The sequence below is a fragment of the Anthonomus grandis genome, chromosome 15 (assembly GCF_022605725.1).
Source record: "Anthonomus grandis grandis chromosome 15, icAntGran1.3, whole genome shotgun sequence".
In the NCBI taxonomy this organism is placed as follows: Eukaryota; Metazoa; Arthropoda; class Insecta; order Coleoptera; family Curculionidae; genus Anthonomus; species Anthonomus grandis.
In genome coordinates this window covers 12,920,376-12,935,880 of record NC_065560.1, presented here as the reverse complement: position 1 = coordinate 12,935,880, position 15,505 = coordinate 12,920,376, and the positions used below count along the sequence as shown (strand labels likewise).

The window sequence follows — 15,505 nt, the reverse complement described above, 5'->3', positions numbered from 1 at the left end:
TCCCTGTACATCTCGTGAGGGTACAAGCAAAGTATATAGATTTCAAAATTGTTAGACTGTGGTACAAGCACACAAATTGACTCAATTAGCGAGGCCATAGAAAATTTTATACGATCATTGCCTTCAATTGACTCCGATGAAGAAGAAAATGATTTACCTGGAAGTGGCCAAATAACGGATATAAATTGGGTACTAGCGACTGGCCAGTTTTTGAAACCAATCAAGTTTACAGAAAATCACTCGGGATTTGTTCCAGACATGTACGATAACTATGAAAAGACGCCGTATGAATTTTATAAAATGTTTGTTACTGATGACATTTTGGAACTTATTGTAAGTATTTTTGAATTTAGTTTTTATTTGTATTATGTTACGCAATATTTTGTAGGTGACTGAAACTAATTTGTATGCTTCCCAGTCTCAACAAAAAAATGCTTATCCAAAGGCACGTGTGCATAGATGGAAACCAACAAATCACGAAGAAATTGAAAAGTTTCGTGGTGTAGTGATGTGGATGGGTTTGTGTCCATTTCCAACACAACAGTCCTACTGGAGAAAGAAGAAAATCTATAAAAACCTTTTGCCAGAAATAATTTCAAGGAATAGGTTTCAACTTCTTCTGAAAATGCTACATTTTAGCAACAATGAGGTTATAACCGAAGATAGGTTGCGAAAGCTACATCCTTACTAAAAGAAATCCGTGAAATTTTCCAGCGAGTCATTGTGCCCTCCGAATATGTCTGCATCGATGAAACCCTTGTGCCATTCCGAGGGCGATTGTCTTTTTTACAATATATTAGCAACAAAAAACACAAGTTTGGTATCAAACTTTTTAAACTATGCCTTAGTGGTGGTTATACTTACGATTTCAAAGTATATTGTGGAAAATCAAAAGATGAAAATGTTAGTGTACCAACCAAAATTGTTCTAGATTTAATGGATAATCTCTTAGATAAAGGAAGAACTTCGATCGGCGAGATGTATTTGCACTGAGCACTAGACACGGAAGTGAAATGGTGGACGTCAAAAGAAGAGGAAAAGATGTGAAGAAGCCTAAAATTATTGTCGAGTATAATAAATATAAAGCGTACATTGATATCTCCGACCAGATGAAATCCTACAACTGCAGACTAAGAAAGAGTCTGAAATGGTATAGAAAGCTAGCTATCGAAATTTTAACTGGTACAGCATTAGTAAATGCGTTTGTTTCTTACCAAGAACTTACCCAAAATAAAATGTCAATAACAACGTTTAGAGAAGAAGTTGTCGAAGGTTTGTTAAAATTAGATTCGCAAAACCCAACACTAGAACGTAATGAAGATAATAAAGAACAACACCGCCTTGAAGATGTAGGACGAAGTAAGAGACGTCGATGTATAGTTTGCTACAGTAAAATGACCCAAGAGCTTGGAAGAAAAGTCGCTGCTTCAAAAACTTCACAAAGTTGCTTCAGATGTACGTCATGCGAGCCATTTTACTGCCTAGATTGTTTTTTTAAGTTCATGAAGTTAAAAAATCCACAATTTTTTTTATGTAATAAGTTTTTTTTCATAAAAAATATTACATCTTATTGTTTTTTATATTTTGTATTTCGCTTTTAAAACAATAAAGCTTATTTGTAAGAATCTAAGATGGTTTTATTTCCAAAAAAGAGAACAAATAAAAACAAAATTTAAAAAATCGTAACTACTGACCCAATTGTCCCATGGTGCCACGTCGGCTTCACTATTCTGGCCAAACACATTTTTGGGATCCAAAGGCCGCCTACTCAAAGATCCCATGCATTTAAATACGCTTTGTGAAGCCAGCCGGGCACCACGCGGCAAAAATTACACATCGATAGTATGAGACCACTGTGGCTTCACGCGACCACATACTCCCAAAGCTTTATGAAGCCATATTGGTCTCATACGGCACTCAACGTGTTAATTAGTATCAGATCATTAACATCCACAGATGGTATAATTTTAATTTCTGGATAAGGATTTCATGAGAGACAAAATCAATCGTTTAAAAGAGGTCATAAAAATGCATAGTTATCTATACCCAATTTCCATCTGTCCGTGATATTTTGTGCGAGTCTATTTATCTTCAACAGCGGCTCGGCTGTTGAAGATTTGTTATTTCTAAAATAAAATTGGTGGCTGTAAATAGATTGTTTTTTTTTTAATTTACAGTTAATTGATCTCTTCAAACTGACTAAAAAATTTCAGAAACTATAAAAGGAGAGAAATTGAACGATAATTTGTTACTTTATCATGAGATCGTTCACCCTTATATATAGGAATCACTATCCCAGTATTACTATCGAAGCAGTCTCTACTCCTACTATTTTTTTAATCTTTTAATTTTCTCCCTTACAACATTAAAGAAGTCGGCTGAAAAAACTCCAAACCAAAAAAAACAGAAATTTATGAAGGATCTCAAATATTCAGCAGTTTACTTTACCAACTAAAAGGCTAATTAGAGAGAGTAAAACTTTATTAAACCAAAATGAGATTTAAGAAAGGAGGGCGAAATCATCAGGCTTTACTGCTATGAGATTTAATTTATACTTGCTCTATGATTTAATAATTTTAATTAAAAATTCCGTTTTCTTATTTTCAATTACGTGTTCGATTCAGTTTAACTAAAATTGATTTAATAATGCAGCTATCATTCAAAGACATTATATTAAAAAATACTGCATAATAACGCAATTTTATTAAATATTAGTTCATAGCTAACGTATATTTTCTGAAAAATTGTGAGTAAATTCTTTACACTAAAGCTACTTTCCTAATGGCGCAGCCCGGAAACTAAATTGATTCGCCTTCATCCAGGAGCGATGCGGAGGTAATCTAATAATAAACTGATGGATTGATGGAGGAAGTCAACGTCGGTAATAATCATTCTTAGGAAAATCTTAGTTGAATGTAGGACCGCGACCGCAACGAATTTGGGGTTTCATAGTATCGATACTGATAGACGATGTACTTTGTGAAAACCGCGTTTCCTTTGACAGCATAAATTAGGAAAAGGGAAGGCACTCTATTTCGTTATCTAATATTATTATCACGTATTCCTAATGAACACATAGTAGGTGAAAATTGACAAGATAGTTATCATTCTTACTAAATCATATTAATATCAATAATTTTTTAAGTAACATTCAGTTCTAAATTAGTCAGGCTTTTAGTACAAAATCTTATTATATTTCAATTCAAAGGTAATTTATTTAGCGCGTTAATTAGCTCTAGAGATTGTATTAAAGGACGAATTTATTATATTACTACTACTCAGAGCTAATTGATTTATCACTGCTAAATGGCCTTAAATGAAAAAAAGTCTTACCTCCATTTCAAGTCTGTATATGGCCACTTGGTGCCGTGAATCGCGTATCTTTTCCGTCGTCCTGAGGTTAGTCCTAGTTCTTTATCCGGTAATCCGCACCTAAAAGAAATTAGTTTATATTTGTAAAAAAATTAATTGACTGTAAAAAATATATCGTAAAATTTGAGGATTAATACGTTTTATGTTGTTAGCTACAGAACAATAAAACAGATAAGAACTTGTATATGAAGACCTAAGTCCAAATATTTTATTTTGAGCGCAATGTTATATTTTTACAAAACTTGATCTGGGAAATATCCTACTAATTCAAAACAGAATCTTTAGCAGAATTATGACCTCAAATAAAACTTTTTTAAAAAATATTTTTTTTTCTAGGAGAAATGCCGATGTTTTGGCCTTTAATGATCTTGAGAGCTGATAATGATACGTTACATTCTTCAATTTCACAACTAAATAAGCAAGTGAATAAATAAAAAACTTTATAAACACAGGCAGTCTTATTTTTTTATAACGGTATGCAAGCTACTTTTTTTTTAAATATTTTGGTTACATCACATTTTTATAGATTTTAGAGGATAAATCTTGTATTTTAATCCCAAATATATACAATAAAAGATTAATGTTGAAATGAAATATCTACTCGCTTTCAGACATAATGTATTTTGGACACCTGTCAAAACTCCTGCTCATTTAGTTTTCATATCAACTATGTTGCCACCTGCCATTTGCATTGTTTGTCAGGTTCTTCAATACGTTTCAACAGATTCCTTGATAGGTGACGAAAATAAATCATGTCTGGCTGCGACTATACCTATTTCTATTCAAAAAAGCAGTTTATAATCAAAGACGAGATTAAAAAACATTATGAAGCCCCTTATTGTATACAGGGTGTCCGCTAATTAATGGTACATGGAAAACTCTGAAATAATGGTACTGAAAACAGACTCCTGATGAAAAAATATTACGATTTAACTATATTTACCTATATCCAAAAGTTGATATTACCTGAGATACAGGGTGTTAAACTTAAACCTTTTTTTTTCCCCAATAACTTTAACAAAAGTTAACTTTTTTTCACAAAAATTTGTAGTTAGGGGTTTTTTAGGTCGAGAAATTCATTTTTTTAACAAATTAGGTGTACAATGTAGGGGGCGCTGTCTGCGACATCTTGTTCTCTTTCATAAGGTCATAACTTTTTTGTGCTTAACTGTATTTAAGTTTTTATTGAAAATAATACTTTTTTCATATTTTTTACGTAAAAAAGGTATACTACTTTCGGGTCGCTCAGAGTCGCCGTTTTCGAGATATCTGCCTTCAAATTATTTAGTACAGCAGCTCAAGCAAGCAATAATGTCTTGTTACTCTTTACCAATCATTTTTTACATCATAAATAATGTTTTAGTATAAGTCATTGAGAATAATGCAGACAAAAATTGGATTATCATTTAATTAACTTTATTTAAAATAACTATGACACTAGAAGATCTATTGAAAGAAAATAACATTAACGAAAACAAACTTAACTATGCGACTGATAACTTTTCCATTTTGAAACTGTGACGAGATTTAGTAAAAAAATAGATCTGCTTTTGACAAAAACTGTTCAAAATGTCTACCATTCACTTCAATACATTTAACAGTTCTTTTGCTGAAAGATCTCCTAATTTTAAAAAATAATTGTTCGTTTCGTACGTCTTGTGCAGCATATCAAATTCTCTGCCATAGTTCTTCTCTGGAATTCACTATTTCTTTGCAAACGAGCGACTTCATATAGCCCCATATACAAAAATCCAGCGAGTTAAAATCGGGACTTCGCGCCGGCCATGGCCTCTGGCTCCCACAACCTATCCAGCGATTAGGAAAACGGTTGTTCAGGTACTCTCTGACAGCTCTAGAGAAGTGTGCTGGCGCTCCGTCTTGCATGAAATACATATGTTGCCAGCGGAATATCATCGAGAAAATCTGGTAAATGTGTTTCTAGGAACTCAAGGTAGAGTTCCCCGTTTAAATTGGGCGGTAGTTCGAAAGGGCCCAATAAATGATTATCGATTATACCACACCATACATTAATTTTGAATTCATGTTGGAAATGACGTTCGTGTACTGAATGTGGATTTTAAAATGACCATGTGTGTTTATTTCTAAAATTGAAAATGCCTCTACGTGTAAACGTTGCTTCATCAGTAAATAGTATCTTATTCAGAAACATGGGGTCGGCATTTATTTGGGCACGGCAAAAACGGGCAAATTCTATCCTGGGCGCAAAATCATTTTCTAATAAATTTTGCACAGGAGTGAAATGATACGGATAAAGACCCTCTTCGTGAAATATTTTACAAATGGATGACTTGCCTACTCCAGTTGCCGCAGCAGCATGTCTTGCACTTATTTCCGGATTTTCAGCCACGAAATGTACCTGTTTCTCCTAATCGATCGTAAAGATTTTTGAAGATCTTGAAATCAGGTTGTCTTCGATTTGGATAGAGTTCTGAATATCGTCTATAGGCTTCGCGTCCATTAAAATTTGCCTGCGCATATACACACAACATATCCCTCATTTCGGCATTTGAAAAAAGATTGTGCCTCGGCATTGTTTCTCAACTTACGAAAAATTTAAAAATTCAACAAAACAGTAAACTGGATGCAAAATAACAGAAAATACTAATTAAATATTTTCTGACAACTTTGAGCTAATCAACAAACAACATGGCGGTTTCCTAACAACTGCGTCTCTAAAGTTCATTTGCTTTCTCATAGCTTACTTTAAAAAAGCGAATTATTTCCCGAAATTATTAATTATTCAGCCGGGGTCGAATGCATGGTGCACTAAATAATTTAAATACAAATATCTCCAAAACGGTAACTCTGAGCGACTTCAACTTAGTATACCTTTTTTACGTAAAAAATATGAAAAAAGTATTATTTTCAATAAAAACTTAAATACAGTTAAGCACAAAAAAGTTATGACCTTATGAAAGAGAAAAAAATGTCGCAGACAGCGCCCCCTACATTGTACACTCAATTTGTTAAAAAAATGAATTTCTCGACCTAAAAAACCGCTAACTACAAATTTTTGTGAAAAAAAGTTAACTTTTATTAAAGTTATTGGGGAAAAACAAAAAAAAGTTTTAAGTTTAACACCCTGTATCTCAGTTAATATCAACTTTTGGATATAGGTAAATATAATTAAATCGTAATAATTTTAGATCAGGAGTCTGTGGTTTTTCCATGTATCATTAATTAGCGGACACCCTGTATATGGCAACAAATTCAAACGGCATCAAAGGTTTTAGGTGCAGGGGAAAGGGCTTTTTCACACTATAATTGTATATTATATTGTTTATAAACGACACGACAACGACAACGATGTCGGTGGACACATATAGCCTGTCCAAGCGAGGGGTGGTTAAAACCAAAAGTAAATACCGCTTCATACAAGCGATATTTAGTAGAATTAGAATTTTATTTTAGTAGAATTTAGTTTCTATTTACCGAGAGACGTTAAATGACGTCATCAGCTTAACCGCCAGTAACCCTGTTTAATAGGATAGTTATAGCGATTGACAGCTGACAAATAAAAAATTCGAAAACGGATTGTATAAACAAACAAAAACTACACACTGACGTAATAGAATAGACCGGCCGTCAAAATATACAGGGTGTTCGAAAAATAGACGGAGATATTTCAATGGGTTTCCTTGGTTATATTTTTTCTGTAAAATGTACAGGGAAGCCAATAATTGACCCTCTTAAAATTTACATGGGATTTCCTATGTTCCGCTCGGCGACGCACCACCCGGTATATACATATTTATCAAAAATACAAAAATTTATTAGGCCCAATATTTTTTAAAAATTGTAAAAGCATCGGTGGGTTTTGTTCAAATTCCATCCAAAAAAAAACCGAAGTTTTTTCTTTCATCTTTGCGTATATTGTAGCATTTTATTTTTCCTTTTAAATTGATTATTATTAAAATAAGCTAAATGCTCCATTCGTGATAAATTACAATATGAATTGTTTTTAATTATCAAGAAAATAAGGCAACAATTTCTCACGATTAATACAATTGAAATACATTTTTATTGCTCATCTTAAAGTGGAACACCTGTTCGGGTATACTAATGGCGCTAGTATCGAGACGCCGCGGATTTATTGATTTATTGGGTTCTGCTCCCTGCCTTGGTTCTTCATGGGTCTGTCACTTGTCAAGATGGATATCGATTGCCACTTCCGGTATTTCCGCGGACTTGGTTCCCGTGTGTTGGTACTGTTGGTAGCAGCGCACGTAAAACTTTACGGCCCAACCAAAGAAGTGAGGATGCAAGTTATGACTACCAGTGACCACCTAAAGTTCCGCATAAATTCGATAAAAATTAGAGACATGATTTTTTGAAAAAACGCTCGGACCCGTCGATTTTTATTTTAAGTTGCGCATTATTTCACATAAATTTTTGGCGTCTTTAGCCAACTCATTGATCCCATTAATCATATATGTATAAGTCTGCAGACTAGGAAATTGCTTTGGTTTACACTTGATAACGGTCGGAGATACTTACTATACCGACTGAAACGTCGTGTTATACCAAAAACATAAGCAATGTCAGTCCGACTATCTGTTTCTAAAGTAAAAGAGGTTCCAATGAATCAACAGTAACAAATATTTTATACAGTGACCGCCTAAAGTTTCGCATAAATTCGATAAAAATTAGAGACATGATTTTTTGAAAAAACGCTCGGACCCGTCGATTTTTATTTTAAGTTGCGCATTATTTCACATAAATTTTTGTATACAGGGTGGAACAAAAAAAAGATTTGACGTCATCGGTCATTTTTTTAAATGGAATGCTATATTTTTTATTTCATTTATGAAATATAGGCGAAATTCCAAGCAAGTTTCGTATAACACACCTTATCTCAAAACTCAACTGTTTCCGAAATATTTACATTTAAATAACAAGAAAACAAATAAGTACGTCTATTTACAAATTAAGGTAAAATCGAGGATAAAAATAATGTTATAAACACTGCCAATTGTTTCTATTTCCATGGTTGCACTTGTAAAGAATCTCCATTTTCGAATGTCACTGTCAGTTCGAAAATTAATAGTTTTTATCAGAATAAATTATGGCTAATTTAACGGAAACCCAACGAATTAGAATTTTGATGATGCTAGGGTACGGGGATCGAGTGCGCACGCAAAAAGAAGAAGGTGAACTGTTTAATGCCAAATACCCAAACCATCCTATTTCTCAGTCAACAGTTAGTAGAATAGAGCACAAATTCATAACTTCAGGTCATGTTAAGGATTTGCCAAGATCAGGTCGTCCAAAAATTTCTGAAGAAACAAAATTAAACGTTCTGCTCTGCGTCGAAGAAAATCCAAATAATGCAACTTCACAAATTTCAGTTGATAATAATGTAGCCGGAACGTCAGTACGACGCATCTTAAAAGCAAATGAATACCACCCTTATAAAATTAGACTAATACACGAATTAAATGAGGACGATCCTGATCGAAGAAACCAATTTTGCGAGCAAATGATGAACATTTGCAATAAAAACCGTCAGTTTGTGTTACGAGTTTAGTTTTCGAATGAAGCAACTTTTTGTTTAAACGGTGTCGTAAATCGGCAAAATTCTCGGTACTGGTCAGTGTCAAATCCACACTGGGCAACTGAGGCTCATACATAGTACCGCAAATCTATTAATGTTTGGGCTGGTATCGTGGAAAATAAAGTAACAGGGCCATACTTTTTCGAAGAAAACTTAACAGGACAACGCTATTTGAATTTTCTTCAAGGAGATATTATCCCTGCTTTGGCTGCCCTATACCCAGGCGAACAAGACCCTGCTGTCCCGACAGATAATTTGTGGTTTCAGCAAGACGGCGCATCGTCATATTTCTTTCGAGATGTCCGTAATTACTTGGATACAGTGTTCCCAGGAAGATGGATAGGACGAAGAGGGCCAATAGAGTGGCCGGCCAGGTCACCAGACCTAAATCCCTGCGACTATTTTCTATGGGGGTACCTGAAAAGTAATGTTTATATTGAGAAGCCAAACAACGTAGAAGATTTGAAAAATAGTATTATATATGAAATTAGACGTATATCACCCGAAATAATTAATAGTGTTTTACATGAGTTTGTAAACCGTCTTGCTTTCTGCCAAGAAGTAAATAGGGATTAGTTTGAACACTTAATACATTAATAAGAGTTTTCACAGTTTATAACATTTTATCCTCCATTTTATCTTAATTTGTAAATAGACGCACTTACTTGCTTTCTTGTTGGTTAAGTGTAAATATTTCTGAAACAGTTGAGTTTTGAGATAAGGTGTGTTATACAAAACTTGCTTGGAAGTTCGCCTATATTTCATAAATGCAATAAAAAACATAGCATTCCATTTAAAAAAATGACCGATGACGTCAAATCTTTTTTTTGTTCCACCCTGTATACAAAAATTTATGTGAAATAATGCGCAACTTAAAATAAAAATCGACGGGTCCGAGCGTTTTTTCAAAAAATCATGTCTCTAATTTTTATCGAATTTATGCGAAACTTTAGGCGGTCACTGTATAAAATATTTGTTACTGTTGATTCATTGGAACCTCTTTTACTTTAGAAACAGATAGTCGGACTGACATTGTTTATGTTTTTGGTATAACACGACGTTTCAGTCGGTAAGTATCTCCGACCGTTATCAAGTGTAAACCAAAGCAATTTCCTAGTCTGCAGACTTATACATACATATATGATTAATGGGATCAATGAGTTGGCTGAAGACGCCCTGGTTTTGCGTTATGTAGGCAGCTTCCAGAAATTTTCTTTTTCGCCAGTGTGATTCCTTCCTTAGGATTTTTGTTTCAGACCAGTGAAAGTTATGGCCGTTTGTCCAAGCATGTTCAGCAATGCCTGATCTGGCTACTTCTCCAGTGGTCGTCCATATGCGATGTTCCTTGGTCCTAACTGCCAAAGGTCTTTTGATTTCGCCAACATATGAGTCCCCACACTCACAAGGGATCTGGTAGAATCCAACATAGATTTTTGAGGTATTGCGCATACCATACTCACATTACCCTTGAAAATCATGATTAAAATAAGATAGCTTGTAAAATTAATATATTTACTGTTAGCTTCCCTTGTTTTGTCTTGCGCACGCCTTCGCCCTTTTTTTCTGCCATTTGCTGTTCCATTAGAAATCTTATTGACTTATTTATAATATAGTTTATTTTATACAGAGGTACCGCGCAAAAGTGCACATGATTTGTGTTATCGGCCACTATGGTCGCGCTGTAGTCCTTTTTGTCCTCGGGTTATACCGGGTGGTGCGTCGCCGAGCGGAACATGGGAAAACCCATGTAAATTTTAAGGGGGTCAACTATTGGCTTTCCTGTACATTTTACGGAAAAAATTTTAGATAACTTTTTGAAGAGGCCAATCTGGCAAATCCTTGTGCAAAGTTACAAAAAATTTGAATAAGCGAATCTTGAATTATTCAATTAAATGTAATTTCAGAATTACCAAATTTTCGGTTCAGGTAAAACCAGACACCAGCCACCAGCAAACAATTTGTTATAAGGCTTTGTCAAATCTGACGTACAGCCGAATACAAGAAATGTTTTTTTTTAAATTTTGGTGGGGAAATAAACTGAAAACATTTCAGATACTGCTCTAAAACTGTTTCCCGCATAATGCCACCTTATTATGGCTATTTTTTCGTCGATTCAATAATTCATACTTGTTTTCAAATATCGACTGTCACTGATTTATTGACACTTTTCTTCACGTCAGTGACAATATTTATTTTACTAGTGCTCGTTTGGTTTCACCTGAACCGAAGATTTGCTAATTTTGCAATTAGCAAATTTTCGGATTGGTCTCTTCAAAAAGTTATCTTACATTTTTTCTACAAAATGTACAAGGAAGCCAATAGTTTACCCCCTTAACATTTACATGGGTTTTCTTATGTTCCGCTCGGCGACGCACCACCCGGTATTATTAAATGTTGTTTTTTTTTGTGAATTAAGATTTCTCTCGTTAATCTCGTTTTAATTCTATTTTTAATTTTTGATTGCATTTTAGCGTAGTTTACTTTTATATTTTATTTTCAGTTTTTTTGATAATGTATTTGTAGCCAATTTTGATAAGTTTTGAGGCCAAGTTTTTTCTAATGCATGTGATTCAAACTGTTTATAGGATTATCCCGTGTATTAACTAAATAAACATTGATAGAATCTCTAGTGTATTTACCGAACATTGGGTGAATGTTTAGGTACTAATTATTTTTCAAATTTCTCGGAAACAAGAAAAAAAGTAGATGAGCCATTATCCATAAAAAAAGTGTTGTTTAATAATAGTTAATTCGTAGTGTGTCGTATATATCATGGTTATTTGTTTGTTGAATTTTTTCAATAATTTCATCTATCAGAATTCCTTATTCAAAGGGGAGATACACATTATGTAAATATTCGCTATAGAACCACCCTGGCAATCCCCCAGCATAAAACTGAATTTCTGAAAAGTTCTTTCATATATACTTCTGCCTGTATTTACAATGGCCTACCTGCAGAAATTAAAGATTTAGGCATGGGCTCTTTTAAGTCTAAATTTAAAAAAATTTTGGAGGCTGCTGATATTTTAATACGGGTGTAACTTTGATTCTGGTATGGTTCTCTGAATTATTTTTGTTCAAATTTTTATTTTTAAGAAAATTGTCCTTTTATTATTTATTGTGGTGGTTATTAAAACACGCCTAGCAGTACTTTCCACCTTTGTATGTATATAGAATAGATGTAATTTATTTGTTGCATACAATAAAGATTATTTTATTTTATTTTTTGTAACGTAGTGTACAAATCTAAACTATTTTCATGTAGGTATTAATGTATCACTTAGCAGCAATGTAAAAAAAAGTAAAAAACAAATAAAGGATTTTATTAATATAATCGTCAAAAAGTTTCCAATTTTTCTTTACCATTTTGTTTCAATTTTTAATTGACTACTTAATCCTAAATTACCTTGGCGTTCTGAGCAATTTCACAGTCCTTAGGTCCAATTTTCCAGTAGCAGGAATACCGGCAAACTCCTGCATATCTCGGATCGCGTTTCGGATCGAATCCTCGGTCCTGTAGGCATTCGCGCCATCTGGCGATCGGGCGATGTACCCGAATCGCATTAAATATTCTTCCTGAAACAAAGAAAACGCATTAATTGGGCTCTTTCACCATCCCGTCAGCGAATTGCTTTCCGTGCCATCTAGATAATCATATCGGGAACGTATTAATTTATAGGCATCTACTGTAGTAAACGAGATGTATCAATAACCCTGATGTTTCTATCGAGTTTTATCGGATGCAACTCTATCCAGTCGAAAACGCCAGTAAAAATATTTGTTCCACTTAATTAAACGCAGGTTTAAAAAATTATGACTGGCCTAGGAATTACAAAATAGGGTATATTGTATGACAGGTATCAAGGCAGCATTTTGTATAAATTGCAATATCTGTTATAATTAATTATTTGCAAATATCCACAATTTGCTGAAGATACTTATACACTATACTGATACACTAAAGCGACACTATAAAGAAGTTTTTTCGACGTTAATGACGACAAAATCATCGTTGAGAAATTCGATACCTGGTGACCAATTATATATGTTTGTTCATGAGTCCTTATATAAATCTTAAAGAAGCTATGAACATTTGAATTTATTAAAAAAAAAATCGTTTAAAAGTCTGTTCTAATCAGCGATTTGTTGACAGTTACTGGTAAATCCCCTGATAATGTCAATTATGTCATTAATGAAATGAGCGCAAGTAGGAGATTCACTTTAGCAACGGACATATAGACCGACAAGGTGCAAAGGAGTTTTTTAGTTCTCACCATCCTTTTTTTGTCCGGAATCGGAAACTGAACTATTTTCATGCACTTAAAGTAATACGTCTACGTAACAGGCATACTGGCCAGTACGTGGCTAGACTTGAATGAATTCATCAGAACTTGCAAAATTTGGAATATAAAAAAGAAAAATTTCATAGCAGTAGTAATTTATTAAAAGCGGTAGTATTAGCCTTTGGAAAAAATGTAGCCTTCCTTGATTAGCCCACTTATCAAGTCTAGTAGCAGAAAAATTCAAAAGTTAAATCGATTGTCAATTGGTTTAATACAAATGTGGTAGCTAGTGACGAGCTTCGAAAAGCAACATCTTCCGAAACCAAGCTAATCCAAAAACTCAGTACCAGATGGAACTCAATTTATTTTTTTATTTTATTTTCATTCTTATTTACTTACATCACTTAACAGACAAACTCCAATAATAGAGTGGAAACGATGTATATAAACATGAAATCATCTTATCAAAATAAAATTAATATTACAGATATGATAAATTATTAATAAATAAAAACAAAGATTATCTAAACTAAGGGAACTCTTCTAATTTCGGCTAGGCTTCAGTTAAATATATCGCATTGATTCTGTATAGAGTTGTATGTATTGCAAACTCTACGTATAGGCGAAAATCTTGTAATGTTGGTTCGAGGTATTGAAAGGTAAAAAGTTTGAGAACTGCGAGCTGATAGCCGAGAAGTGTGGAGTGAAATTTAGAGCTTGCAAGATCTCTGGCGAGTCAATTACGCTATTAATTAATTTATATAAGAACTGTAAATCTGCCGAATCCCTTATTTCCTGTAAAGATTTTACCTGAAATCTTTCAAGCAAACGATCATGTGAGAAGCCGATTTCCGGGTACACTCTTTCGCATTTAAACCAAAGGAATTTAAGAAATTTTCGCTGTATATTTTCAAGCTCTTGAATATGGTTCTAATAATGTGGCAACCAGACTTGGGAAGAATATTCCAAAATTGAACGAACATAGGTAAAGTACAGGAGTTTTCACAGGAGAGAGTTCCTGATAACAAAATTCAGCATTTTATAACTTCTTTTTATGATATCTTCGATATGAATACTAAATGAAAGTGACCTATCAAAAATGACTCCCAAGTCTTTGAAGTAGGTTGATCTTGGTAGTATCACATTATCAATTTTGTATTAGTAGGCAAGTTATTATTCTTGCACCATTCATTCACTGAGTTAATGGCTACGAGTTTATTGTTAATCAATTTGTTATATGATTTGCGTATATGATGCGTATATGATGCGTTTTTGGTAAGTAACGCCCGTCATTAACGAAATATTTAATCGTCACAAATCAGAGCCGTCAATGGTTACTGCACGAAAAGCTGTAGATCTGGAAAAAATTAAATAAATATTGTTTCTTGAAGCAGCAACTCGAGAATTGTGTACCCAAGTCTAAGTAATTAGTACTAAAGTTATACTATTGATACATTGTTTAAATAGCAAAATTATGATGCATTCAGAAAGCCTTAAAATATCGAAGAAGCTAAAAAGGCGATTTGGCAGTACTGAGATTTCTTCTTATTAGCGCTATCGATCTTTTGCAGAACAGCCGACTAAAAAAATATCATTGAAAAACATACCGTTGATGCAGATGATGAAAAGTTTGTCGAGCTTAGCACTGTTGGAACTTTAGCTTAAAATGAAACTTAGGTGTTTCTAATATTATCTATTAATAATTTAGCGTAAGCATTACAAAATGGTTCAACACACCCGACTTGCTGCGGAAGATATGGCCACTGCTGTTGCGGTAGAAGTTAGAAGTAATATTAAGAAAGAAAAAGTTCTTCAATCTAGATCCAAGTCTAGGATGTATCCTATTTTATCAAAAATGTCTTTTTGACAACGTCTGTGCCATCTAAAAGACTCTTTTCTAAAGCCGAACCGACGTTGAAAAAATAAAGAAATTATTTAACGGGAAGAAAGCTGTCAAAAGTATTCTTTTTATATAGGTTCTCATTGAAATGGTGAAAAAAAATTCGGGAGGTGATGGTACTCCTATAAAAATAGTAAAAAAAGTTCCTATAAGTATAGGGTCGGAAATGCATATTAAGGGAGAATTTAAAAGCTTAAAAAACGAGATTATATTATAAGCTTAAAAAACGAGATTTTGACAGAAAAATCCTCAGTTATAAATTTTAGCCCTAAATCAAATGGTACATACTTTTTCCTACAAAAAAGTACTCTTATTGCACATTGCGCAGAGCGATGGTTTTCCAGAAAATTGAAAGCAAAGAGTTTGCTCTGATGG

The 15,505-nt window shown here is 33.6% G+C and overlaps 1 protein-coding gene across 1 annotated transcript in view; it reads right to left on the bottom strand.

The window, feature by feature from the left end:
* The window catches only part of LOC126745020 (matrix metalloproteinase-2-like), a 211,130-nt gene that overhangs the window by 86,055 nt on the left and 109,570 nt on the right, over positions 1-15,505 (bottom strand). Inside the window, exons 2-3 of the mRNA XM_050452670.1 lie at positions 12,354-12,523; positions 3,334-3,432 (exon numbers count right to left, since the gene is read on the bottom strand). Of these exons, the coding sequence (XP_050308627.1) occupies positions 3,334-3,432; positions 12,354-12,523 (269 nt within the window). The remainder of the gene's footprint in view (positions 1-3,333; positions 3,433-12,353; positions 12,524-15,505) is intronic.